General features: G+C 54.2%; 1 protein-coding gene across 1 annotated transcript in view; it reads left to right on the top strand.

The window, feature by feature from the left end:
• Dnah17 (dynein axonemal heavy chain 17) overlaps positions 1 to 26,597 on the top strand; it is a 109,041-nt gene that overhangs the window by 73,516 nt on the left and 8,928 nt on the right. Inside the window, exons 54-71 of the mRNA XM_051181598.1 lie at positions 1,654 to 1,920; positions 3,861 to 4,022; positions 5,774 to 6,007; positions 7,427 to 7,591; positions 8,740 to 8,835; positions 8,920 to 9,137; positions 10,263 to 10,470; positions 10,723 to 10,838; positions 12,476 to 12,668; positions 13,556 to 13,791; positions 14,496 to 14,618; positions 16,878 to 17,082; positions 17,979 to 18,143; positions 18,694 to 18,834; positions 19,046 to 19,216; positions 23,093 to 23,215; positions 23,797 to 23,990; positions 25,836 to 25,984. Of these exons, the coding sequence (XP_051037555.1) occupies positions 1,654 to 1,920; positions 3,861 to 4,022; positions 5,774 to 6,007; positions 7,427 to 7,591; positions 8,740 to 8,835; positions 8,920 to 9,137; positions 10,263 to 10,470; positions 10,723 to 10,838; positions 12,476 to 12,668; positions 13,556 to 13,791; positions 14,496 to 14,618; positions 16,878 to 17,082; positions 17,979 to 18,143; positions 18,694 to 18,834; positions 19,046 to 19,216; positions 23,093 to 23,215; positions 23,797 to 23,990; positions 25,836 to 25,984 (3,166 nt within the window). The remainder of the gene's footprint in view (positions 1 to 1,653; positions 1,921 to 3,860; positions 4,023 to 5,773; positions 6,008 to 7,426; positions 7,592 to 8,739; positions 8,836 to 8,919; positions 9,138 to 10,262; positions 10,471 to 10,722; positions 10,839 to 12,475; positions 12,669 to 13,555; positions 13,792 to 14,495; positions 14,619 to 16,877; positions 17,083 to 17,978; positions 18,144 to 18,693; positions 18,835 to 19,045; positions 19,217 to 23,092; positions 23,216 to 23,796; positions 23,991 to 25,835; positions 25,985 to 26,597) is intronic.

The following is a 26,597-nucleotide window of genomic DNA, read 5'->3' as shown; positions in this document are numbered from 1 at the left end:
TGTATTTGATATAATTTTGTTGGCCAGTTACTGTGTTTTAACATTGGCTAGCTCTGTCTTAAGTATTAACCCATTTCTATTAATCTAAGGATTTCCACATGGTCTCATCTTACCGGGGAGTGGGGCCGGTGCCTGGTCTCCCTAGTTTTCTCCATGTTGACTCCTCCCTACTACTTCCTCTCTCCTCCTTGTCTCCTAGTCCCGCCTATCTTGCTTTCCTATTGGCCAACAGTGCTTTATTCATTAACAAATCAGAGAAACATATTTACAGAATGACCTCTCCCATCACAAGGTTGTAGGTGTTGCTGTGACAGGCCTGTGTGTTTGGGGAGGACTATGGTGCTCAGAGCTCACTGTGCTGTTCTGTGGGGGCTTGGAAGATGAGCATGCTGGGAGCTGTGCAAATAATGGAGGCCTGGCCTATGACATCTCAGAGGGAGTTCTGGGAGTCCCTGGAAGACTTTACTGGGGCTAAGAACCTGTCAGCTTCCAGTGAAGAATCAGCTGTGATTAACAGGAGCCCAGGACCACTGATGAACCCCCTGGGGGATGGCGGATGCTGGTGGATGCTGGCCAGCTGGGGCTGGAGTCAGCTGTGATTAAGAAGAGTCCAGCATCAGTGGAGAAATTCCTCAGGGTCAGCACACAGACACTGTGGTTCAGAGGGGCCATGGCTGCATCTCATGCTGGCAGCCAGGCTTGGTAGTGTAAGAGCCACCCAGGTGGTGCTTGTTTGGAAGGCATGAAGGGGTTGTGGAGAGCATCTGAAGCTTGGTGCTGAGTGACAGGGCTGGAGGGCCTGGCAGTCCTGGAGAAGCCACTGGCCAAGGTGCAGTTATTTCTTTAAATGCTCCCAGGAACGTGGAAGGAGATTGCTGTGACCGGGCCACTCTTCCCAGGATTAGGTCCCGGAATCTGAGTGTTAGTTTCCACATCAGAGCCTTCTGCCTACCCCGTCTGTGTGTGTGTGTGTGTGTGTGTGTGTGTGTGTGTGTGTGTATGTTTAAAATGAAATGCCAGTTCTGCATTCTGCATGTGGCCCTTGTTGGCCAACCATCCATTTCCATAAACCTCCCAGTCTTTCCAAGTTAGCCAGATGTGGCACACGCCTACAACCCCAGCTAGCCAGATGTGGGACACAGCTGCAGCCTTAGCACCTGGGAGTTGGAGGTGGGAGAATCGAGTTCAGGTTCAGCCTTAGCTACACACCAAGCTCAGGGCCAGCCTGGGCTGCATGAGACCCTACATCAAAACCAATAGAGCAGCCCCGAAGTTTGATCCCAGGGCCCACGTGATAGAAGGAGAAAGGTGATTCCCACAAGTCATCCTCTGACTTCCACATGTGCACACATTTTAAAACGCAGTAACAAGAGACAAGCCTTAAAATTGAACCTCCCCCCACCTCCCCCACCTCTCCCCACCTCCCTCCACCTCCCCCCAGCTTGTGCAAGTAGACTCTCGATGTCTGTCTCCTAGCGAATGATTATTTGAAGCACGGTGTCCCCAGAGCATGGCTGTGTCCCCTCAAGGCCTCAGGCCTCATCTACAGACCTGTGGGCTCCTGGGAAGTTGGCCCACATGTGTCCTTGCTGAGCGAGTGTGGGGAACAGCCCTAAAGGAGGACGTTGACTCCACGGTCCTTGTCCCGTCCAGCTTGACCTGGCCACCCAGTACATCAAGTCTGCGGTGAAGAATGTGCCGTCTGTGTTCCTGATGACGGACTCCCAGGTGGCTGAGGAGCAGTTCCTGGTGCTGATCAATGACCTCCTGGCCTCTGGCGAAATCCCAGGGCTGTTTGGAGAAGACGATTTGGAAAACATCATCTCCTCCATGCGGCCACAGGTGAAGTCCCTCGGCATGACCGACACCAGAGAGGCATGCTGGAAATTCTTCATCGAGAAAGTGCGCAAACAGCTCAAGGTAGGGCTCCACCTTGACAGCTGCCGGAGGGGGGGGGATCGGCTGTCTTTCCCCTCCCTGTGACTTGAGTCTTTCTCTGTAGCACTGGCACTATTTCTTCCCAGACAGGAAAGCCAGCAGGGAGCGAGTGGTAGCCAAAGGCGGGTGTGGGGATGGGGGTCAGGGATGAGAGGACCACAGAGGAGCTAGGGCCTAGAGTTCACTGTTATGGCTGCCAGAGGTTCCTCTGGGGGGCTAGAGGGAACCTTGTGTGAACTTCCAGAGAACCCGAGTTCCATTCTCAGAAACCATGCGGTGGCTCACAGCCACCCGCCACCCATAACTGAGGCTCCAGGACATCCAGACTCCTTCCTTCTGACTTCTACAGGCACTGGAACTCACATTCTCTGCCTCCCCCCCCCCGCCCCACATCCCTGCTTCGTAAATAATAATTTTTAAAAATTAAAGAGCACACCTTTAGGGGTGGGTAGAGAGCACTTGCCATGGGAGCCTCGGGACCTGAGTTCAATTCTTAGAACCGACAGAAAGGTGGAAGGACAGGCCCGGATGCAGGAAGTTGGTCCCCTGATGGCTACACACATCATACACAAACATAGTGTAGTTGGAATTCTCTCTGTCCTGCCAACCAGCTCCCAAATGAAGACATGGAGACATTTTTGTAATTATGAATGCTCTGCCTTAGCTTAGGCTCCTCCCACCGTCCCTTCTAATTTAGATGTTTCTCTTCATCTATGTTTTGCCTCAGCTCTTTCTACCTTTCTCTCCTTCTGTTTCCTGCTTCCCCCATAACCAAAGGGCTGGCTGACCCCTACAATCTCCCTGGCACCTACTCCACCCCCTCTTAAATTCCTCCTCCTCACCTCCCTGCCCAAAAGTCCTGCCTGTACCTGCCCCCTTGCTATCAGCCATTCAGCTTTTTACCAGACCAGTCAGGTGTCTTAGGTAGGACAGGTAAAACAGCAACACGTCTTTACAAAATTAAACACACACGACACATCTCTGCATAGTTGAACAAATATCTTGAAACATAAACAAATACAATATACCGTTACATAGTTAAACAAATATTCCACAACACATACACCCAATAATAAATTTTTTAAGAGCAAGAAAGCAGCCCTTGGCCTCGAACATTACCTGTAGAAAAGCAAGCTAAACTCCCTGACTACGGCAAAAGGCACTTGAGAACCGCTGGCTGCTCCGCGGGGTTCAGGTGGAGCGAGCCAACCCTATCGCCACGCTGAGTTTCTGTGGCCACGTGTCCCCCACTGATGATGCAATAAGATTGTGTCCCCTTCATCCTTCTCTGGCCCCCACTGCCTGCTAAGGCCCTGGCCACCAAGGGCTGTGGACACCGTGTGGTCTCTAGAGAGAGCAGGAAGTCAAGCCCTTCCACTGACTCACGGAGCCTCTTCCATCCAGTCACCCCATGCTCCCTGAAAGACAGGGCCAGAGTGAGCAACAGGAGCCCAAGACCCCACGAGAAGCAATGCCCCCATCCATCAGGCGAGCTCAGGACATTTCTCTACAGCTCCCCTCTGTCTCTCCATCTCCCAGAGAGGCCCAGAAAGCCCGTCAGTCTGGAAATCAGCCTGCAGGGTCTGCAGGACGGGCGACAAGTCTAGGTGGATTCAGAAGAAATCACAGCCTCCTACTTGTCAGTCCTCATCCGCCTCATGCAGGACCCATTCCCCACCCCTTCCGCATCCAGCGAGGCGTGGGGCTATCCTGCACTTCACAGCACTAGGTAGAGCTGTGAAGCTGAACACTGGGTTCACTGGGGTGCCCAGCCCTGCACACACACGCAGCCCTGCGCAAGTGCCCTGTGGACACTGAGGCCTGAGAATACTGTGCTTCCAAAGGAGTCATCTGCTAAAACAAGGGGTCTAACTCAGCATCACCAACCCCCACAGGCATTTGCTTTGTCGCCCCATATCCAGGTGATTCTGTGTTTCTCTCCTGTGGGCTCCGTCCTGCGTGTGCGAGCCCGCAAGTTCCCTGCCGTGGTCAACTGCACAGCCATCAACTGGTTCCACGAGTGGCCTGAAGACGCCTTGGTGTCCGTGAGCGCTCGCTTCCTGCAGGAGACACCGGGCATCCAGGTGAGGCAGAATGCACCCAGAATCTAGCTTCAGTCCCCGACACAGTCCATTCTGTCCCTTCTCGGCAGGAACGGCCCTGGGAGGATGACAAATGTCAGGGAGCCACCAAGCCCAGGGACCCGCATAGGAGATGCCCAGCAAGGCTTACTGTAGCTGGCATGGGAAAGTATGTTCTCTTGTGAGACGGAGGCTGGAGGGGTCAAGAGGTTCAAGGCCCAGCCTCAGCTAGGCAGCAAGTCTGAGCCCAGCCTGGGCTGTGTCTCATAGAATAGAAAACAACACTCTGAGACCTCAGCTCTGTACTTCTCCAGTATACAAGCACGGGAATGCACGGGAATGTGTGCGCATGTGTGTCGGGAATGCATGGGAATATGTGCGCATGTGTGTCGGGAATGCATGGGAATATGTGCGCATGTGTGTCGGGAATGCATGGGAATATGTGCGCATGTGTGTCGGGAATGCATGGGAATATGTGCGCATGTGTGTCGGGAATGCATGGGAATATGTGCGCATGTGTGTCAAAAGGACAGGCTATGCTGAGTCCCAAGCACTAGATCAACTTGTCACAAAGTTGATAATGATAGACTCTGCTGGGTCCCAGACATTAGATGACCCCGGTGATAGGTCACCTGACACTCACTCTGCTCAGCTCTAGTGGCCTTCTTCTCCAGCATCTTTCTAGTTCTTCTCTCCTTTTCTTTATGTATGTGTGTGCACATGTGTGCATGTGTGTGCATTCATGTGTGCGTGTGTGTACATGTGTGCATTCATGTGTGCGTGCATGTGTGTATACATGTGTGCATGCATATGTGCATTCATGTGTTTTGGGGATGGCACACACGAGCCACAGAGCAGGTATGGAGGTCAGAGGGACACTTGAGGGTGAGCCCCAGGCTTGGTAGCACTGAGCCATCTTAAAAACACTCTTTGTGGGCTGGAGAGACGGCTCAGCAGTTTAGAGCACTGTCTGCTCTTTCAGAGGACCCAAGTTCAATTCCCAGAACCCACACAGTGTCTCACAACCATCTATAGTGGGATCTGATGCCCTCTTGTCGCATAAAGTAAATGAATAAATCTTAAAAAAAAAAAAGAAAACCCTCTTTGTAGTGTGTGTATGTGAGAGTGTGTGTATGAGTGTGTGCGTGTGTACACGTGTGCATGCATGCATGTGTAAGCCAGAGGACTACCTTGAGTGCCATCCTCAGGAACGTGCTCTACATCCTTTGAGGAAAAGCCTCTCACTGCCTTGGAGTTGCCGATCATTTAGAGCAGTGTTTCTCAACCTGTGTGGTTGACCTTTTCACAGGGGTCACCTGAGGCCACTGGAAATATCCGCTATTTACTTATATTGGGGTCACCACCACGAGGGACTGGATTAAACGATGGGAGCATTAGGAAGATTGGGAGCCACTGCTCTAGAGCCTGGCTGGACAGCGGGCCCCGGGGATGCTCCTGTCTTCACCTCCCCAGGCCTGGGAGGGCAAGCATGAGCCACCACACTGGGTTTTTACGTGGGTTCTGGGATCCACACCCAGCTCCCCATGTTTGCAAAGCAGCCATCTCCTCGGTCCCTCTCCTGTGTCTCTCGACGCGTGAGACAATGCAGGCCTTGGCACGTCTCATCCAGAGCCTGAGTGAATACTCTGGGGCCTGCAGTGGCCCCTCCTTCCCTAGGCCCTACAGGATTGGGGGTGTTGTCTGGGGCCCCAAGATGAGCAGCCCAGCCCAGCCCATCCATCCTTGGCTTGCAGCCTGAGGTGAAGACCTCCATCAGTCTCTTCATGGCCTACGTGCACACCACTGTCAACGAGATGTCCAAGGTATACCTGGCGATAGAGAGACGCTACAACTACACCACGCCCAAGACCTTCCTGGAGCAGATCAAACTCTATCAGAACCTGCTGGCCAAGAAGAGGATGGAGCTGGTTGCCAAAATCGAGCGGCTGGAGAACGGCCTCATGAAGCTGCAGAGCACGGCATCTCAGGTAGGAGCCGAGCGCCCGGGCGGCTGCCGTGCAACACCAACCAGCCTTCTCGCTGTGACGGGACTCCCACGGGGCTCCCATGTGCGGCTGAACGTCCCAGGCAGCGGGGTGAGCCTGACTCCAGTACAGATGTGTAGCCTGATATAAAATGGCAGAAGTGAGATGCTCTGATGACATCATCACTAAAGTGGACACCCTGCACGCCTGATGTGTCTTAGTTAGGGTTGCTTACTGCTGTGAAGAGACACCATGACCAGGGCAACTCTTAAAAAAAAAAAGGAAATGTTGAATAGAGGTGTAGTGGCTTACATTTTCCAAGGTTCGGTCCTTTATCATCACGGCGGGGAGCGTGGCAATGTGCAGGCATCTTGACCCAGAAGGCAGCGGGAAGTCAACTGACTGTCACACTGAGGGAAGCTTGAGAAAAAGAGACCTCAAAACCCTGCCCCCACAGTGACACACTTCCTCCAACAAGGCCACGCCTCCTAATAGCGCCACTCCCTTTGGGGGCCGTTTTCTTCCAGACCACACATAATGGTGGTGTGTGTGCTCGTGCGTCCCCAGTGCAAGGGAGCCCATGAAAATGCAGTCATTTCTGCGTTGTTTCTAGTACCTACCTGGTGCCTGCTCACAGGCTCCTTACAAAACTTTCCCTCCCACTGCGGTGATTTTCAAGGTCTCTGCCTGGCTTTAAATGCCCTCCCTGTGTGGCGTCCAGTTACTGTACCTCCACAGACCCCCGCCCCACCCCACCCCCATGATTCCCGGGAAGCCCAGCCTCCTCTTCCCTACCAGGCTGGGCTGACACAGGTCTCTCACCAGCTCCCAGGAGTTTCCGATCCCCGGGCTCAGCTTCTCTTCCACAAAACTGCAGGACCTCAAACGCCTACCCCACCCCCACTCCCACCCCAAGACCTTCAACAATTTCTCAACTGAAAGTCTTTACTAAGGGTACACTTGGTAGTCCTTTCTGGCCTGGAACTCACTATGTAGACCAGGCTGCCCTTAAACTTTTGGCAGCCCCTCCCCCCACCCTTCCCCCCCCACTCCACACACACACACACACACACACACACACACACACACACACACACCGCCTCCCAAGTGCTTGGATCACACACTTGCTCGCTCACCTCCCTCCCCCATTTCAGTAGTCATGGTTTTTTGTTGCTGTTTTTAAAATCTGGTCACCCTGACTCCTGGCACACTGGGAACACGTCTTAGGTGTGTGTGTTCATGCACACACTTGGTGCTCAGTGTGAACTTTGCTTTGACATGTTAAAAAGAGTCCAGAGTCACCAGGAGTCGGGAGCCACCAAGGCTGTTTTCCCGAACCTGAGGCTGCTCTGCTAGTGTGCCCTGCAGTATGCCCTCTGTCCTCGGCAGACTCCTGCCCTCCCCTGGCTCCTCCCTCCCCAGGTGGATGACCTAAAGGCCAAGCTGGCGGTTCAGGAGGCCGAGCTGAAACAGAAGAACGAAAATGCAGACAAGCTGATCCAGGTGGTGGGCGTGGAGACCGAGAAGGTTAGCAAGGAGAAAGCCATCGCAGACGAGGAGGAGGTCAAAGTCGAGGTCATCAACAAGGTGGGTCCCATGGGCCTCCCTGAGAGGTCAGATGCCACCTGCAGTCAGGACTCAGGCTGAGACACTTGGACAAGGACAAAGGTCCCAACCCAGGGAGTCCTCGAAGGCAGGCTGGGTCCTAAGAGGGCTCTCCTGAGAGGATGCACACCGCCAGCCAAGCTCCCCACAGACAGCCCCTCCATTGCAGTAAAACCAGGAGCTGCTGCTGCCCAGTCCAGCCTGGCCCTGCCCAGTGGCAGCACCTCGCCTGCTTCCTCGTCTTGTCGTACTGTTGTGGTTTTGTGTGTGGTTCTGGTTTGGTGAGCCTAGGGCCTCACACATGCTAACCATGCAGAGCTGAACCATGGGGTCACATCCCCAGCCCTCTTCTGACTTTATATTCTGAGGCAGGCTCTCTGTACTGGCCTTGAACATACAACACGCCCACCTCAGCATCCCATGTAGCTAAGAGTAGGTTCTTGTGAGGGTTGGTGGGTGGATGGATGGGTGGGTGGGTGGGTGGGTGAGTGGATGGATGGGTGGGTGGATGGATGGGTGGGTGGGTGGGTGGATGGATGTGGCTAAGTGGGTGGGTTAGGTGGATGGGTAGGTACATGGGTGGATGGGTAGGTACATGGGTGGATGGGTAGGGACATGGGTGGATGGGTGGGTGGATGAGTAGATGGGTGGATGGGTGGGTAGATGGGTGGATGGATGGGTGGGTGGATGGGTGGATGGGTAGGTACATGGGTGGATGGGTAGATGGGTAGGTACATGGGTGGATGGATGGGTGGGTAGATGGGTGGGTGGGTGGATGGATGGGTGGATGGATGGGTGGATAGATGGATGGATGGGTGGATGGATGGATGGGTGGATGGGTAGGTACATGGGTGGATGGATGGGTGGGAAGATGGGTGGGTGGGTGGATGGATGGGTGGATGGATGGGTGGATAGATGGATGGATGGGTGGATGGATGGATGGGTGGATGGGTAGGTACATGGGTGGATGGATGGGTGGGTGGATAGGTGGGTGGGTGGATAGGTGGGTGGGTGGATGGATGGGTGGATGGATGAGTGGATGAGTGGGTGGGTGAGTGGGTGAGTAGATGGGTGCATGCATGGAAGTTTGAACAACCTACACTGAACTTTTCTGTTGGTCTCCCTTCTAGAATGTCACCGAGAAACAGAAAGCCTGTGAAACAGACCTGGCCAAGGCAGAGCCAGCCCTCTTAGCTGCACAAGAAGCCCTAGATACTTTGAACAAGGTGACAGAGGAAGTGGAAAGAAAAACGGGAGCAGGGGTGGCCAAGCGGGGCCCACGGTGACACTCAACATGCTTGTCCCCACAGAACAACCTGACTGAGCTGAAGTCCTTCGGCTCCCCACCAGATGCTGTGGTCAATGTCACAGCTGCTGTCATGATCCTGACGGCACCTGGGGGCAAGATCCCCAAGGACAAGAGCTGGAAGGCTGCGAAGATCATGATGGGCAAGGTGGACACATTCCTAGACTCTCTGAAGAGGTTCGACAAGGAACACATCCCTGAGGCCTGCCTGAAGGCCTTCAAGTAAGCCTAGGGCGGGGCTAGGGCTGCGCCTTCGCCCTGGAGCTGTGATGGGAAGGCCAGCAAAGGGGCTGTCACTCTGTCTCCCCCATGGGAAGGGAACTGGGGTAGGTAGGAAGACCTGAAACCACCACATTTAGACCATGGCTTCTCCCATGTGCCTTGAGGACCCCACCGACATTTTTAGCGCACTCCCATTTTTGTGGATGAATGCACCAGGCCATATGCCCTTGTCTTGTACCCTGTGATGACCCATCTTCAGGGGCCACTTGTCCGTGGCTGGAAAAGAAGACTTAGCTGTGTGACCCCAGTATCTCCATCCCCCAAATACTGAAACTATTTGGTCAATATGGAATAACTTCAGGCACAGGGGCTGGCGAAATGGCTCAGTAGGTAAAGGTGATTGCCACCAAGCCAGGCAGCCTGCGTCAATCTCCAGGGCTCGTATGATATGGAAGAAGAGAAATGACCGTCCTTGTCCTCTGTCCTCCATACCATATGTGATACATAGAAACATGCACACACACACACACACACACACACACACACACACAAAATGTAGTAACGTTTTTAAGTGAAGCATAGTGGTGCACACCTTTAATCCCAAAGGCAAAAAAGAACTGAGTCTGAGACCAACCTTGTCTACAGAGAGAGTTTCGGGACAGCCAGGGCTATACAGAGAAAACCTGTCTCAAAACACACACACACACACACACACACACACACACACACACACACACTCACACACACACACTCACACACACACACACACATACACTGACATGCACATACGCACACATGCACTCACACACACTCACACATACTCACACTCTCACACACTCACACACACATGCACTCTCACACACGCACACACACACACACTCACACACACACATACACTGACATGCACATACTCACACACACATGCACTCTCACACACACGCGCACACACACACACACACACACACACACACACGGATGAAAAAGAAGGGTGGAATACTAGTATTTCCCAGTGCTGTTTCTGTAGCCATGGCTACCGTAGCCTGAGATGCAGAGCCAGCATGGGGAGTGGGGACCAGAGCCCGTGTCCTGTCCTAGCCCTGCTCAACTCCCATGGTCCCCTTCCAGGCCCTACCAAGGCAACCCCACCTTTGACCCCGAATTCATTCGTTCCAAGTCCACGGCGGCCGCAGGCCTGTGCTCGTGGTGCATCAACATCGTGCGCTTCTATGAGGTATACTGTGACGTGGCCCCCAAGAGGCAGGCCCTGGAGGAGGCCAACGCAGAGCTGGCCGAGGCTCAGGAAAAGCTGTCCCGGATCAAAAACAAGATTGCGGTAAGTGCTGGCTCTGGAGGCCGTGGCCCTGTGGGTCCCCCTCCCTGCCAGCCAACGGTCCTGTTTAAAACACATTGGCACAGCCTGCAGCCGTGAATCTTTAAATGACAGAAAGCACAGGCAGAGTGTGGTACCACAGACCGTGCCCAGGGGAGGGATTGCCGGGGATGTTGGGGCCTTCAGGCCCTGGCTTTCTGGGAGGGAGCCGGGAACATCTCCCAACTTGATTTTTTTTTTTTTTTTTTTTTTCAGGAACTCAATGCCAACCTGAGCAACCTGACTTCAGCTTTTGAAAAAGCAACAGCTGAGAAAATCAAGTGTCAACAGGAGGCTGACGCCACCAACAGGGTGATCTCTCTGGCTAACAGGTAGTCCTCGCCAGGCCCCAAAATGGGCATGCTCTCAGAAGAAGGCAGAGTTCCCGGTTAGCTCAGGCCTGCCCACCCAGAACCCTGTCCAGAGCCACCTCTCAGGCAGCACGCGTGCTGGGTGTCCTTGGGAACGCGGAAACGCACCTCAGTTGGACTACTGTTCAGGCCGTTAACTATGCAAGGGTGGGCACAGAAAGCCAGGGTTGGCAACCTCTGTGCACGCTGTCAACATTCACACCTGATCCAGAGAACTTCACCAGGTTCTCCCCTCACCTGGGGGGGCTGGAGCTCTAGTCATGAATGGCCGAATCTGTGTTAACAACATGTTAACAACACACATTCACTCAGGTCGTCCCTAGATCCCTGCAGCTCCTGATCTCCCCACCCCCCCTCACCCCCACTCTGTAACTAGGTGTTAGTGGGCCAGGTGTCCTGTTTCTTCCACAGAGGTAGCTCTGTCCTACAAGCCACTCTCAAAGTGGTCTCCGTGGGCCACGTGTTCCACGGCTCGCTTTGCAGTCTGTGCACTTTTGACGGTCACACACAGCATTGGACTAGGATGGCGGGGGCAGTGCTGGTCCCGGGAATCAAATACGGCCCAAGTCTGTGCTTTGCACACTCAGGCCAGGCCCACTGGAAAGTACAACCAGCATCAAAATCGTTAGGGTGTCCACATGCGGTCAGTGGACTACCACTGGTTGCTCCAAGCCCTGGAAACCCAGCAGACTCTGCTGTTGTTGAGACCGTGTCTCGTGTAGCCTAGGCTAGCCTCAAACTTGTGTGCATCAGAGGACGACCTTGAACTTCTGACCCCCTGCCTCTACTCTCCGAGTGCTGGTGTTAACAGGCATGTGCCACCATACTTGGTTTGTGCAGTCCTGGGGATTGAACCTAGGGCCTTGTGTTTTCTACTCACTGAGCCACAGCCACTGATCACTTTGTGGTTTTGTTTTGTTTTTGAGATAGTCTCACTGTGTGGCCAAGGCTGGCCTCGAACTTGCAGTGACCCTCCTGACTCTTCTTCCCAAATGCTGGCCTTGCAGGTGTGTACCCACCACGCCGGCCCCCAAGGCGCCCTGTGCAGGCCTGCTACCCCAAAGGTCTTTAGTGACCACACTTGGTTCACAGCTTCCACTGTGGTCAGCCTGGCTCTGAGGTTTGAGTGGCAGAGTCCGTTCTATGGCTGTTCCCTTATTTTCTCCCATCCTGGGGGCTGGCAGCCATTGATGAGTCAGTGGTCAGCATGATTGATGAGCTCTGGGCAGGGGTGGGGGTGGGGGGTGTCTCAGGCCACCTTAGACTCCAGTGCCTGATAGCCAAGTGTGCCGGCGGAGTACGGTGGCTTCGACACAGTAAAGAGATGCAGTCACAAGTATCCTAGGCAGAGCATGGGGACAGATTCAGCATCCCCCAGTGTCACTAGCACGTGCTGGTTTTTGCCCTGGGAATTAATTCCTCCAGAGCTACTGGTGACACATTGTACTGGGCTCCAGGTTTCCCAGGTCACCTTGCGGCCCACACAAGCCCACTTGGCAGTTTGTACGCTGGCTGATGGGTACACCAGCCGCTCTGAGGCCCAGCTCCACGCTCTCTGGCTCACGCGGCCACGCCCCCCGTCCCCTGGACTCTTGCAGGCTTGTGGGAGGACTGGCTTCGGAAAACGTGCGCTGGGCCGAGTCAGTGGAGAACTTCAGGAGCCAGGGGGTCACCCTGTGTGGGGACGTCCTGCTCATCTCTGCCTTTGTCTCCTACGTGGGCTACTTCACCAAGAAGTACCGGAATGAGCTGATGGAAAAATTCTGGATCCCTTACATAAATAAATTAAAGGTAAGAAGCACAGGGGTGGTCACACTGCCCGCTCTCTGGGGCTGAGCCAGCCTCATTTGCTGGGACTGACGTCATTTCTGGCATGTCACAAGGCTTACTTGTACAAGTGCTGCCGCCGCCTCTAGCTTGTTCTGCAAATTACGTGGCCGGTACCGTGTTGAGGACTCGGGGAGAAGGGAGCGGTGCAGAGAGGGCTCAGTCAGTAAAGCGTGTGTTGCACACGTGGGGCCTGAGTCTACGTCATAGCACCCACATATTAATGAAGAGCCAGGCACGGTGCTGGTGGAAAAGTCCCTGGGGCTTGCTGGCCATCCAGACGCACCAGACAGGTTCAGTAAGAGACCCTGGCTCAATGCGCGAGCCAAAGTGGGCCTGGGGAGAGGAGAGGGCGCTATCGTCCAGAGCAATCGCTACTCTTGCAGAGGACCTCGGTTTGGTTCCCAGCACCCACGTGGCCGCTCACCACCACCTGTAACTCCAATTCCAGGGAATCTGATGCCTTCTCCTGTCCTCTGAGGACACACACCTACACTTGGTGGACAAGGAGGCGAAGCACTATACACAAAAATCAAACAAAATAAAAAAAAAAAAAAAACAAGGCAAAGGGTTGGCATAACGGCTTAGTGGGTAAGGCAACTGGCCGCCAGCCCTAATAATCTGGATCTGTATTCTCCAGGGCTCCAGTGGTGGAAGGAGAGAGCCAACTCCTACAAGTTGTCCTCTGACCTCTGTCCACAAATGCACCACTGTGCCCAAGCTACACACACACACACACACACACACACAGAGAGAGAGAGAGAGAGAGACAGAGACAGAGACAGAGACAGAGACAGAGACAGAGACAGAGACAGAGAACAAAAAAGAAGGAGAGGTTCCTCCCTTGGCAGGTCCCGATCCCCATCACAGAGGGCCTGGATCCCTTGACCCTGCTGACGGATGATGCCGACGTGGCCTCCTGGAACAACCAGGGTCTGCCCAGCGACCGCATGTCCACTGAGAATGCCACCATCCTATGCAACACAGAGCGCTGGCCGCTAATTGTGGATGCCCAGCTTCAAGGCATCAAGTGGATCAAAAACAAATATGGCAGTGAACTGAAGGCCATCCGTCTGGGGCAGAAGAGGTGTGGCTGGTGCCCGGCAGGGCTAGGGAGGTGGCAGGGTGTCCACGTGCACCTCAGGCCTTGTGAGTGACGACTGGGAGATGGCCAGGTCCTATGTGCACACACCACGCATGCCTTGGGGCTTTTGTGTTTATTGGATAGCTGGGGGGCCCAGGAAGTAGCCCCAGGCTAGCTTTCTCTCGGGGGCTCAACCCCGAGCATTGGTTAGCTGACTCACGGGTCTGCTGGCAGGATTGCAAACACACAAACACAAACGGTGGCCCAACAGCAGAGAATCAAGCCCAGGCCCTTTTCCCATCTCCTCTTCACAGGGGAGGGCCTGGCAGGCCCTTTGTGTCCTCTTGGCTGCTGTCTGCCTGGGAAGCTCCGGGCTGGTCTCTCATCTCTGTGTGTGGTTTACATCCTGCTCCCACAAGAGAAACAAAACCCATGAGCGCCCACTGGGGCAACTTCCTGGTGCCCTAGAACAGGCCCAGATAGAGCAGGGGAACCGTCTGGCTCTGCAGCCTGGAGGCTCCTCCCACTGCCCCTCCCGCTGCCCTGCCCACTGCCCCTCCCACTCAGGTTCTCACACAGACCGGTGAGGAAGGGGGAATTGTGCTTAAATCCCTGGTGGCCTCCTTCCTGGGGCCAGGGCCACCTCTAGGGGCAGGCATTGCTTCCTATGGCCTCTAAGCCATGCCTTGTCTCTACTCTGTGCCCAGCTACCTGGACATCATCGAGCAGGCCATCTCGGAGGGCGACATCTTACTCATTGAGAACATTGGAGAGACTGTAGATCCTGTGCTTGACCCGTTGCTGGGCAGAAACACAATCAAAAAGGGGAAGTAAGACATCACCCCACAACCCAGCCCAGAGTGAACCTCTCCTGGGGCGGCCCCAGGACACACAGGGAGCACAGTGAAGGGCCTACCTACTAAATGCTAAGAAGGCAGAAGGGACCTAATGCTTGAGGGGACTAGAACGGTCAGCTCTGTCCCGGGGGAGGGACCAGCTGGTGTGTGGGCTCCCTAATATTGTATCTCACTTCCTATGCATTTGAAAATCTTGAGACTTCAAAAATATCTTTCACAGTGACGCCCCTGCCCCCCCCCATTGCCCTCTCTTCTCCCACTCCCTTTGGATGGTTTTCTCTTCCTAACACACACACACACACACACTCACACACTCACACACATGCACATACACACACTCACACATACACACTCACGCACACACTCGCACATGCACACTCACACACTCACGCGCGCACACTCACACATACTCACACTCACACACCCACACACCCACACACACTCACACTCACGCACATACACACACATGCGCACACACTCACACTCTCATACTCACACACTCTCACACTCACGCACACACACACACTCACACACAGAGTAAATAAATACACGTAAAAATATTTTGAAAATTAAAGCATTTTGGAAAGGGGAGGAGGGCTCATCAGGCTGTTGCAGGTAATGGCCACTAGGCGGGGAGGGTCACTTGCTTCATTGTCGTGGTCACTGGTCAGGTGCCCGTGCTGGGTTAATAGCCCGAGGGCCATTCTCATGCAAGCCACCATAATTAAACCTGGGAGGCTTTAAAATACAAGATATAAAGTAGGGCATAAAGTAGGGCTGAAGAGATGGCTCACTGGTTAAGAGCCCTGGCTGCTCTTCCAGAGGACCCAGGTTCGATTCCCAGCAACCGCATGGCAGGCCACAACTGTGTACAACTTGAGTTCCAGGGGATCAGACACACCCTTAATGGCATCTCCCATCGTTACACACCCTCTCTTGGCCTCATCAGACGACAGGCACACATGTGGTACACAGACATACATGCAGGCAAAACAGCCATCCACACACGTGCGCACGCACACACAGACTTAATTCTGAGAAGCACGATTGTAGTAAAGCCGGCGTTTCAAGTGTGGTTAGCACATTTACCGCGTTGTACAACTGTTAACCTTGTCAAGTTACACAATCTAACCCTCCCTCACGGAAACCCGCCCCTCTACCCTCCCTCACGGAAACCCGCCCCTCTACCCTCCCTCACGGAAACCCGCCCCTCTACCCACACCTGCTAAGTGTCTTCCCGTCTGTCCCTGTGGCTTTGCCACTCCAGACGTGAACCGTGCGGTGTGCATCGGTGTTTTGTGTCTGGCTCTTTCCACTTAGCGCCACGCTGTTAGAGTCATCCATGCTTTAGCATGTGTCATGTCGTCCGTGCTTTAGGACACATTCCTTTTCATGGCCGTGTAATCTCCCATTGACTGAATCTGCCACATGTACTCGTTTTTTGTAACACGAAGAAAGTTAAGCAACTCTTAGCCCAGACAGGGGCCACCTGCGGGCGCTCTGGCGCAAGCAGAAGCCCAGGACAGGGGTGGTGGGAACATCCTGGTGTCCTGGGGTCTGACAAAGATTTGACACGAGTGATGAAACCCAAGGACTGCAGGGGGGGGGAGTGAGCTCAACCAGGGAGGAAGGGGAACAGAGCCCAGGAGGGGCGACCCACAGTGACCTGCAGGGGTGCTTGGCAGAGGGTCACTGGTGTCCGTGTCCAGGCATCTGTACTGACCTGTCCTTGGGGTCCTGACAGGACACGCCCTCAGCTGCAACCACTAAGAGCATCACCTGGGCACGTTCACTATGTTCCCTTTTTAAAGGGCCCTGCCCGCCTCCCATCTCTCTCTGTCTCTCTCTCTCTGCTTCTGTCTCTCTCTTCTGCCGTTCCTGTCTCCAGAGACCGGTCTCCCCCCCTTTTCCATTCCATCTCCCCCACCCCCCCCCAAAATAAACCTCCACATGAGCTCTGTCGTCGAATGGCATCTTTCTCATGCAGCTTTACAATTAATTGTCACATGGGAAGGGTCGTCTGTTCTCCCGGGCACTCAGCTACGCGCGGGCTGCAGGCAGCTCGATGAACACCTGTGCAGACACAGTGGCCACCAGAGGAAAGGACAGACATGGCCTTGAGTGACACTTGGCCTCCCTGCAGTGTAGGGGAGAGGCTGGTGGGCCACCAGGCTAGGGTGCCAAGGGGCCCTGTGGTTTAACCTCGCCCTGCCTCTGCTCCTCACCCGCCAGGTTCATTAAGATCGGAGACAAGGAAGTGGAGTACCACCCCAGTTTCCGCCTGATCCTACACACCAAGTACTTCAACCCCCACTACAAACCAGAGATGCAGGCACAGTGTACGCTCATCAACTTCCTGGTCACCAGGGACGGGCTTGAGGACCAGCTCCTGGCCGCCGTGGTGGCCAAAGAGCGCCCGGATCTGGAACAGCTCAAGGTGACTGACTGCCTGTGACAGATGTCAGCATCAGTGTGAGGGTCACTTGTGGGTGGGCCCTGTGGGCTGGGTCTCCAGGCTCCGTCTTCTCCAACACTCTCCTCATTCAGGGCTTAACTGGGTTCCGAACCACTCAGTTCCAATGCACTTTTACCAGGGGCTCAGTGCCCGGAAGGCCAAAGCCAGGTCCCCAGAACAGCTTCATGCCGGGCTGGCCTGAGCCCCTTTGCAGAGCATGTGTGAAACTCTTGATTCGGCCCCTCGGCATCATAAAGAAAACTTAGGGGCCACTCGGTAAACTGTAGCATGCACATGAGGACCTGAGTTTGACCCCACCCCCACCCCCAAACCCAGAAAAGGTTGTCATGTACTTGGAATCCCAGGGCTGGGAAAGCAGAGACTAAAGGATCTTAGGGACTCGCTGGCCAGACAGCCTAGCCTTAAAGGTGAGCGCCAGATCCCAGAAAAGAGACTCCATCCTAACAAACAAGGTAAACTGAGTCTGAGGCTCTGACTTTCACACATACATGCACACACGTGTGTGAGTGCATGCAGGGATGGACACATGCACTCAGGAAGAAGACTATGCATAGCCAACTGTGAGTCAGCTGCTTCCCCATCTCTGCCTTAGCCGTGCACGGGCACGGGTGCGCGCACGCACGCGCGCGCACGCACACACACACACACACACAGAGAGAGAGAGAGAGAGAGAGAGAGAGAGAGAGAGAGAGGATTCTCCGTCTCCACAGCAAGAGGCCTGACAGCCTGGAGTGGAGAGTGGAGGCTGGCACTTGCATGGTGCCCTGTGTGCTTGCTGGGTGTCCTTTTTTGCTGTACCCCCCAGTCTAGGCCCCCAGCTAATGTTGCTCTGCCCCTGGGCCCTGCCACTCCTGTAGGCAAGCCTCACCAAATCGCAGAATGAGTTCAAGATCGTGCTGAAAGAGCTGGAAGATTCCCTCCTGGCCCGGCTATCGGCCGCATCGGGGAATTTCCTGGGGGACACGGCCTTGGTGGAAAACCTGGAGACCACCAAGCACACAGCCAATGAGATTGAGGAGAAGGTAGGCCACCCAGCGCGCAGAAGGCTTGCAGCCTGCTGCTTGAGTACGCCTGGGTGCCTGCGATGGTTGGTTTGGCGTGGCTTCCCACCTGGCACGACCTAGAATTTCCTGAGGAGAAAGTCATAGTGAGGCTTGTTGGGCGAGTCTGTGGGGGTCAGTCTTGATGGATGACTGATGTGGGCAGGCCCAGCCCTCTGGGGATGGCACCATTCCCTAGACAGGGGGTCCCAGCGAGTATAAGTTAAAGAGAAAGCGAGCTGAGTATTGGCACAAAGCAGCAAGCATCCATTTGCCTCTCCCTGCCCTTGAATGGGACACTCTAAGTTCCTGCCTTGACTTCCCCACAGTAGCAGGCTCTAGCCCCTTCCTCCTGCTGTTACTTTTCTAAAGATATCTTATCGCTGTAACAGACTGGGAGAGCCAGCACCTTGCTGTGTGAAGACTCTCCAGAGGGCTTGGGAGGGATGGAGGGCTGGGACAGGGCGGGGCGCTCCTGTGAGAGGCTAGTCTTCCAGGTAGTTCCCTCCAAGCCCCTTTTGTCTGTCCCGAGGTCCAAGAGGCAAAAATCACAGAATCGAAGATCAATGAGGCAAGAGAGAACTACCGCCCCGCCGCAGCGCGGGCCTCCCTACTGTACTTCATCCTGAACGACCTCAACAAGATCAACCCCATCTATCAGTTCTCACTCAAGGTCAGCCACCCTGGGTGCGGGCTCCTCCCAGGTCGGGTAGCACATGGGGCTGCAGGTCCCAGAGGGTGCTGCTGTAGAAAGCCCACTTGTGATGCTGGAGAAGACGTTTCCTCCACCCGGCCTCTTCCCAATGCCCCAGTCAGAGTTAGCCAGAAGCTGCCAGAGCTACAGCAGCAGGGGCCCCAGGTTCACACCGGCCACACTCCCCCAGGCCTTCAACGTGGTGTTCGAGAAGGCCATCCAGAACACCACGCCTGCCGAGGAGGTGAAGCAGCGAGTGATGAATCTGACAGACGAGATCACCTACTCCGTGTACATGTACACGGCGCGTGGGCTCTTTGAGCGAGACAAACTCATCTTCCTGGCTCAAGTCACCTTCCAGGTATCACACTGCCTTCGCGCTCAAACTGCTGCCTGTGCGCCTGCAGCTTGGGGTCCCCAGGCCTGTGCCAGAAGTGCAGATTCTCAGGACCCCTGTCCAGGCTGGATGCACGGATGCATGCACACAAGCTCACACTGCTACGTAGCCCTGCATTTCCCTTCCCCCTGCCTCTACTTCCCAAGTGCCGGTGTTACGGTTATGCACCACCATACCTGGAACGAAAACCAGGGTTTCCTGCATGCTGGGCAAACACTCTATGGACTGAGTCACATCCTGGCCTCCAAACCAGCTGTTAACCCGCTTCCCAGGCAGCAGTAATGCCCGAGGCATCTGCTGGGGGCTGATCCGGGATCTATATTCAGGGATGCCAGGAAAGCATAGCATATGTTCCAGTGGGAGACGTAGGTGAAGGAAGGTTAAAGACACACGTACAAAGAAATACAAGTTTATCAGTGCTGAGCAAATGGTCCTTAGCCCACCAAAGACGCTGACTGCTTCTTCAGTAGTAGGTGGAAGAGCTTGTCAAGATGGCTCCGGGGGGGGGGTTCAGGGAACCTGCCCCCAAAGACCCAGGACCCTTGTGCCAGAAGTAGGGAACCAACTCCCGCTAGTTGTCCTCTGGCCTCCACACATGCACAAGGAAATGGTAAAGAAATAAATACAGGGTCTGGGGAAATGACTCAGTCTAGCCTAATCTTCAAACCCTAGCTCCCAGTGAGAGATCCTGTCTCAAAGCATCAGGTGGGCAGCTCCTGAGAAATGAGCCCAGGGTTGATACCTGGCCTCCACTTGCTTACAATGTTTGCACACAGGAGCACATATGCCCACACACACGCGTGCGCTCACACACACACACAAAGATTCACAACTATTCTGAGGACATTTGCATATGTGTGCCAGAAGTCTTGCTGAAGTATTGAAAGGTTTGTGCTCTGTACAGTTGGCTAAGCAGCCTGTCTCAGTAAGGCGTGTGGCACGAGCTCAGAGATTGGGCACTCAGGAGGCTGAGGCAGGAGGAACACTTGAGCCAGGGAGTCAACATCAGCTATGAAACATAGCTAGACCCTGTAAGGGAGGGAGGGAGGAGAGGAGGGAGGGAGGGAGGGAAGGAAGTAAGGAAAGAAATGGAAGGATGGGAGGGAAGGAAGGATGGGAAGGAGGGAAGAAAGGAAGAAAGGAAATGGAAGGAAGGAGGAAGGGAGAGAGGGAGGAGGGATTGGTGGGTGGATGGTGGATGGGTGGACGATGGATGGTGGACGATGGATGGTGGATGATGGATGGTGGATGATGGATGGGTGGATGGTCGATGGTTGGATGGTGGATGGTCAATGGTTGGATGGTGGATGGTCGATGGTTGGATGGTGGATGGTCGATGGTTGGATGGTGGATGGTCGATGGTTGGATGGTGGATGGTGGATGGTCGATGGTTGGATGGTGGATGGTCGATGGTTGGATGGTGGATGGTGGATGGTCGATGGTTGGATGGTGGATGGTCGATGGTTGGATGGTGGATGGTCAATGGTTGGATGGTGGATGGTCGATGGTTGGATGGTGGATGGTGGATGGTCGATGGTTGGATGGTGGATGGTCGATGGTTGGATGGTGGATGGTGGATGGTCGATGGTTGGATGGTGGATGGTGGATGGGTGGATGATGGATGGGTGGATGGTGGATGGGTGGATGATGGATGGGTGGATGGGTGGATGATGGATGGGTGGATGGTTGATGGTTGGATGGTGGATGGTGGATGGTCGATGGTCGATGGCTGGATGGTGGATGGTGGATGATGGATGGGTGGATGATGGATGGTGGATGGGTGGATGGTTGATGGATGGGTGGATGATGGATGGGTGGATGGGTGGGTGATGGACACAGATGGACAGTGGCCTCAGTCACTTTTGAAAGCACTCCCCAGGTGGCAGAACTTTGTCTTCTGGTTCTGGGGACTGGGAAGACCGTGGCCCAGGTGCAGCATCTGGTGTCAATCTCCCTGCTATGGTTTTTAAAGACAGGGTTTCTCTGTAGCTTTGGAGCCTGTCCTGGAACTCTCTGTAGACCAGGCTGGCCTCGAACCCAGAGATCCGCCTGCCTCTGCCTCCTGAGTGCTGGGATCAAAGGCGTGCGCCACCAACGCCTCCATGCCTTGGTTGTCTGTCACCTACATCCCACAACTGCTGACCTGTGGATCCCAGTGTAGGCCAGGAATTAGAGGAGGATTTAGTAGTAAATTAAGAATAGAGAGCTTAATTGAATAGAGCCATGAAGTACGTACACACCGCCCGTCACCCTCCTCAAATTGAACAAAATTAAACTTAAATAATTACAACAAAAGCTCATGAGAGGAAACAAGTCGTAACAAGGTAAGCATACTGAAAAGTGTGCTTGGATTAACCGCAGTGTAGCTTAAACCCAGTAAAGCGTCTGGTCTACACCCAGAAGACTCCACACTCAATGGACACTATGAACCAACTCTAGCCCTATAAAAAATTAACTTAATTATTTAAATCAATAAACCAAAACATTTAGACTAAGAAGTACTGGAGAAAGAAACCGTACATAGGAGCTATAGAGGTTGTACCGCAAGGGAAAGATGAAAGGAATAAAGTACAAAAAAGCAAAGATTAGACCTTGTACCTTTTGCATAATGAACTAACTAGAAAACCCCTAGCTGAAAGAATTTAACCTAGAAACCCCGAAACCAAACGAGCTACCTAGAAGCAATTTTAAGAATCAACCCATCTATGTAGCAAAATAGTGGGAAGACTTCTAGGTAGAGGTGAAAAGCCTAACGAGTTTGGTGATAGCTGGTTACCCAAAAAAGAATTTCAGTTCTATTTTAAGTTTACTTTAAGAAAGACTAATCTAAACGTAATCTTAAACATAACCTAGAGGGGGACAGCTCTCTAGGCTAAGGAAAAACCTTAAATAGTGAATAAGACATAAAATAATAAACCATAGTTGGCTTTAAAGCAGCCACCAATAAAGAAAGCGTTCAAGCTCAACACTTAATAGTTTATAATTCCTAAAATTAGAACAACTTCCTATTCTAGAAATTGGGTTAATCTATTTAAATATAGATGAAATAATGTTAACATGAGTAACAGAATTTTTTTTTATCCACGCACAAGCCTATAACAACCCAGATAACCATTGTTAGTTAACATTATTATAAAGTTTATTCCTTTAATTCCATCACTTAGGAGGCAGAAGCAGCCAGAGCCCTGTGGGTTCATGTAGCCTGGTCTATATGAGCTCCAGGTCAGCCAGGGCTACATAGTCAACCCGTGGGCCCTCTCTCTCTTTCTCCCTCTGTTTCCTATCTGTCTGTCTGTCTGTCTGTCTCCTCTCTCTCAATACACACCCATTCACGCTCACTCACACACACACAGACACACACACATTCACACTCACACACTCAGACACACACATTCACACTCACACACACACTCATACACTCATTCACACACACACACACTCACACACATTCACGCTCACTCACACACACACTCACACAGACACACACACATTCACACTCAGACACACACTCACACACTCACACTCACACTCACACACACACACACACACATCACAAAGCAGGTTGCTAATGGGGGCCATCTGAACTGCAGCACAACCGCCTACTACACACATTCCTATAGCCTGGGACCTCCTTAGTCAACCGGGTGTTTCCTTTTAGGTTGGTGGGAATGTTCTAGAACTAAATTGTAGCCGCATACCCTTGAGTGTACTAATGCCACCTGCCTAATGCGCTTCAGTGCCAGCGAAACGTGTTGTATGTGTTTCGCCCCCAACGTAAACAACACAAGGAATGAAAAGGCACTTGAGCCCCACCCCACCCCACCCCCGCCCCGCCCACAGGTCCTGTCCATGAAGAAGGAGCTGAACGCCATAGAGCTGGACTTCCTCCTGCGGTTCCCCTTCAAAGCAGGCGTCGTGTCTCCCGTGGATTTCCTGCAGCACCAGAGCTGGGGTGGGATCAAGGTGGGTCCTCGCACCCAGCGCCGAAGCCCCTGCAACCAGGGAGGAGGGTGAGGGGGCCCGGAAGGGCGAGGGCGGGAGCCAGCAGCGCTGCCGCCGCGGACAGCTCTGCACTTGCATTGAGTGTGTGTGGCACGCTTGGCCTCCACTGGCCAGCTTAGGTCCAGGGCAGAGCTGCGCCCATGGGGCCACCCTGTGCCAGCCAGCGTCCCTGTGCCCTGACCTGTTCTAGGTCTGCTTTCTCCTCAAGCTCCCTCAGGTCCCAGGTGTCAGGTTCCCATCCAAAGTGACCCCAGACAGGCTGTGGCCCCAGGTGGGACAGCCCTCACAACACCCACACTGGAGGGGAGGGGCCAATGTGAGCCCCCGCCCGGGCCACACCCCCTCCCCTGCACCAGGGAAGCTTGACCTGCAGTTGACAAAGAAGGACAGCAGTGACCTTAACAACAGGTCCCTCTGTCACCCTCCCTAGAGGGCCACATCTTCCCGAGGCCTCTCCCCAGGGTCCCCCAAGGGCCACCTGGGGAAGGTGCCCGCCTCGCCTCAGGACCTGTGTGGTCACTGAGGTGCCACATCCGACGTAGGCCCTGTCAGAGATGGACGAGTTCAAAAACCTGGACAATGACATCGAGGGCTCTGCCAAGCGGTGGAAAAAACTGGTGGAGTCTGAAGCGCCAGAGAAGGAGATCTTCCCCAAGGAGTGGAAGAACAAGACAGCCCTGCAGAAGCTGTGTATGGTGCGCTGCATGAGGCCAGACCGCATGACCTATGCGGTCAAGTGAGCATCTCTCAGCCCCCTGGAGGGCGGGGCAGCAGTCCCAGCCTGGGCGTCTTAGTTCACCCTCTATCTCAGTCTGCTGGGGTCAGAGCCAGCGCCGCAGCCATTGCGTGAGGTGCTCTGACCCTGAGGCCCGAGTTTCGTTCCTTGTGTTTTAGATGTGGTATCAAGCACCCCGGGCTGACCCTAAACTCGAACATACTATGTAGGCAAGGGCTTGGAGCTCATGACTCTCCTGTCTCTGTCTCCAGAGGGCTAGGATTACAGGTTTGTACCCCCCCCACCCCACCCAGTTTTGTGCAGTGCTGAGGATCCAGGCCTAGCACGCGCTTGCCAAGCACTTTTATTGACCGGACGACATTCTCAGCCCTGGGTTCTTGTTGACTCCTGGTGCCTCAGGGTTTGATTAGCAGGACTGCTGGCACCACTGGCCTGTGTACAGAGGTTCCCAGAGACGCGGGATGGGAGAGCAGAGCTTCCCACACCAGGCTCTAAGGCTGAAAGAGGAGAGGAAAAAGAAAGGCCATCCATCAGCACCGGGGGAACTCTCCCTGCCTAAATTTAGAGTCAATCATTAAGTGAAGAGTCAGCATTTTAAGACGTGAGCCCTCCCAGGTGGGGGTTGGGGTGGGGCTAAAGAAAGGGAGGGGCTTAGCACAGACTGCCAGGCTTAGAGTTGGATGCACTGGCTGGCTTCTGGCCTTAGCATCTTCCCCTGCAGCCTGTACACAGCCAGGTTTCCTCAAACCCACCCACGTCCCCACAGAACTCCCCTCGACAAAGCAGGGCCCGGACGCAAGTTCCCTAATTTCTGAGGCCCTTTTCTGCTTTGTTTCCCTTGACTGGAAGAGGACAGGGCCAGGATCAGTAGGGAGGAAGTAGACAGAATGCAAGAATAAATGTGGGAGGTCTGGAAGGTGCTGGACGAGCAAAGGCGCCTGACCATCTCAGGTGGGCGGTAAGGCCCTTCTCATCTCTCCCAGCTGCATCTGGGAACAAGTCCACAGCACAAGAATATAGCCACGGTGGCCCTGCTTTCAAAGCCGGCACTGGGCTAAAGCGTCTCACCAGCTCAGGAGACTCAGACCATTAGCCACCCATGATGGAGGAAAACATGCAAACATTGGACAGCGTAAGACCACCCAAGGGACTGGGGACTTCTGGGGCTGTGTTAGGAAGAAGGAATGGGGGCTGGAGAGATGGCTCAGGGGTTAAGAGCACCGGCTGCTCTTCCTGAGGTCCTGAGTTCCCAGCACCCACATGGTGGCTCTCAGCCGGCTGTAATGAGATCCGATGCCCTCTTCTGGTGTGCAGGCACACACGCAGGCAGAACACTGTATGTATAATAAATGAAATCTTTTAAAAAGATTAAAGAGAGGGAGCGGGGGAATCTGGCAGCTCTAAAGCCACCTTCTGCACAGAGCTTGCTCCACTCAACATCCCCCACACGGAGCTTGGAGGCCCTTTGCATCCAGGGCAGCATCCTTCAAGTCATTCCCTGGGCCTCTGCTGAGTAAGATGGGGGCGCGGCTCATTTGGTAGCGTGTTAGCCTAGCATGCACCAAGCCCTAGGCTGTCACACCCCAGTACCGCACAAACTGTGTATGGCGACACTCAGAAACCTGTAACCCCAGCACTTGGAAAGTGGAGGCAGGAGGAGGGTCATAGTCACACAGCAAATACCAAGTCAGCCTGGGCTACTGGACCATTCCAGACCCTGTCCAAGAAAAAAAGTCAGGCTGCCACTGCCATGTCCTCAGAGGAAGTCCACCCAGGATGTCCCACCCACCCTGGTCCCCAGCAGGGTCCAGCTGCCTGTGGTCCCACAGAGAATGTTCCCCTCAGGAATTTCGTGGAAGAAAAGATGGGCAGTAAGTTTGTGGAAGGCCGGAGCGTGGAGTTCTCCAAGTCCTACAAGGAGAGCAGCCCTTCCACGCCGATCTTCTTCATCCTGTCCCCCGGAGTCGACCCCCTCAAAGACGTGGAGGCCCTGGGTAAATACAGCTACAGAAGCGGGACCCTGTGGAAATGTGATACAAAACCACAGAGAGAGACCCCAGACTCCCCTGGGCACAGCTAGATCAAAACCAGAAACTCCCTAGGGGCGCCACCGGGGTAGAGGAACAGCAAGCCTACCAGTGTGGAGTGAGGGGTAGGAAGCAGAGAGGTCACTGTGCACCCAGAGTCTAAGACAGGGTCTGTCCCCAAAGGCTCAGAAAGGAGGTCTGCTGACGGGGGGGGGGGGTGTTGGTGGTGCACACCTTTAATACCAGCACTGGGGAAGCAGAGACAGGCGGATCTCTGGAGTTCGAGGACAGCCTGGTCTACAGAGCGAGTTCCAGGACAGGCTCCAAAACAATACAGAGAAGCTAAAGTCATTTGGGAGGAGGAGGAAACCTCAATTGAGGGGGGGGGAAGCCCCCCACGAGATTGGCCATGGGCAAGCCGGTGGGGCATTCTCTTGGTTGGAGATTGATGTGGGAGGATTGTGGGCGGGGCCACGCTAAGCTGGTGATCCTGGTGTTGTAAGAGAGCAAGCTAGTGAGCAGTGCTCCTGGTCCTACCGCCGCTCCTCCATGGGCTCAGCCTCCCTTTGTGTTGGACTGT

This window comes from Phodopus roborovskii, unplaced genomic scaffold (assembly GCF_943737965.1).
Source record: "Phodopus roborovskii unplaced genomic scaffold, PHOROB, whole genome shotgun sequence".
Classification (NCBI taxonomy): domain Eukaryota; kingdom Metazoa; phylum Chordata; class Mammalia; order Rodentia; family Cricetidae; genus Phodopus; species Phodopus roborovskii.
This window is presented reverse-complemented; position numbering and strand designations above follow the sequence as displayed.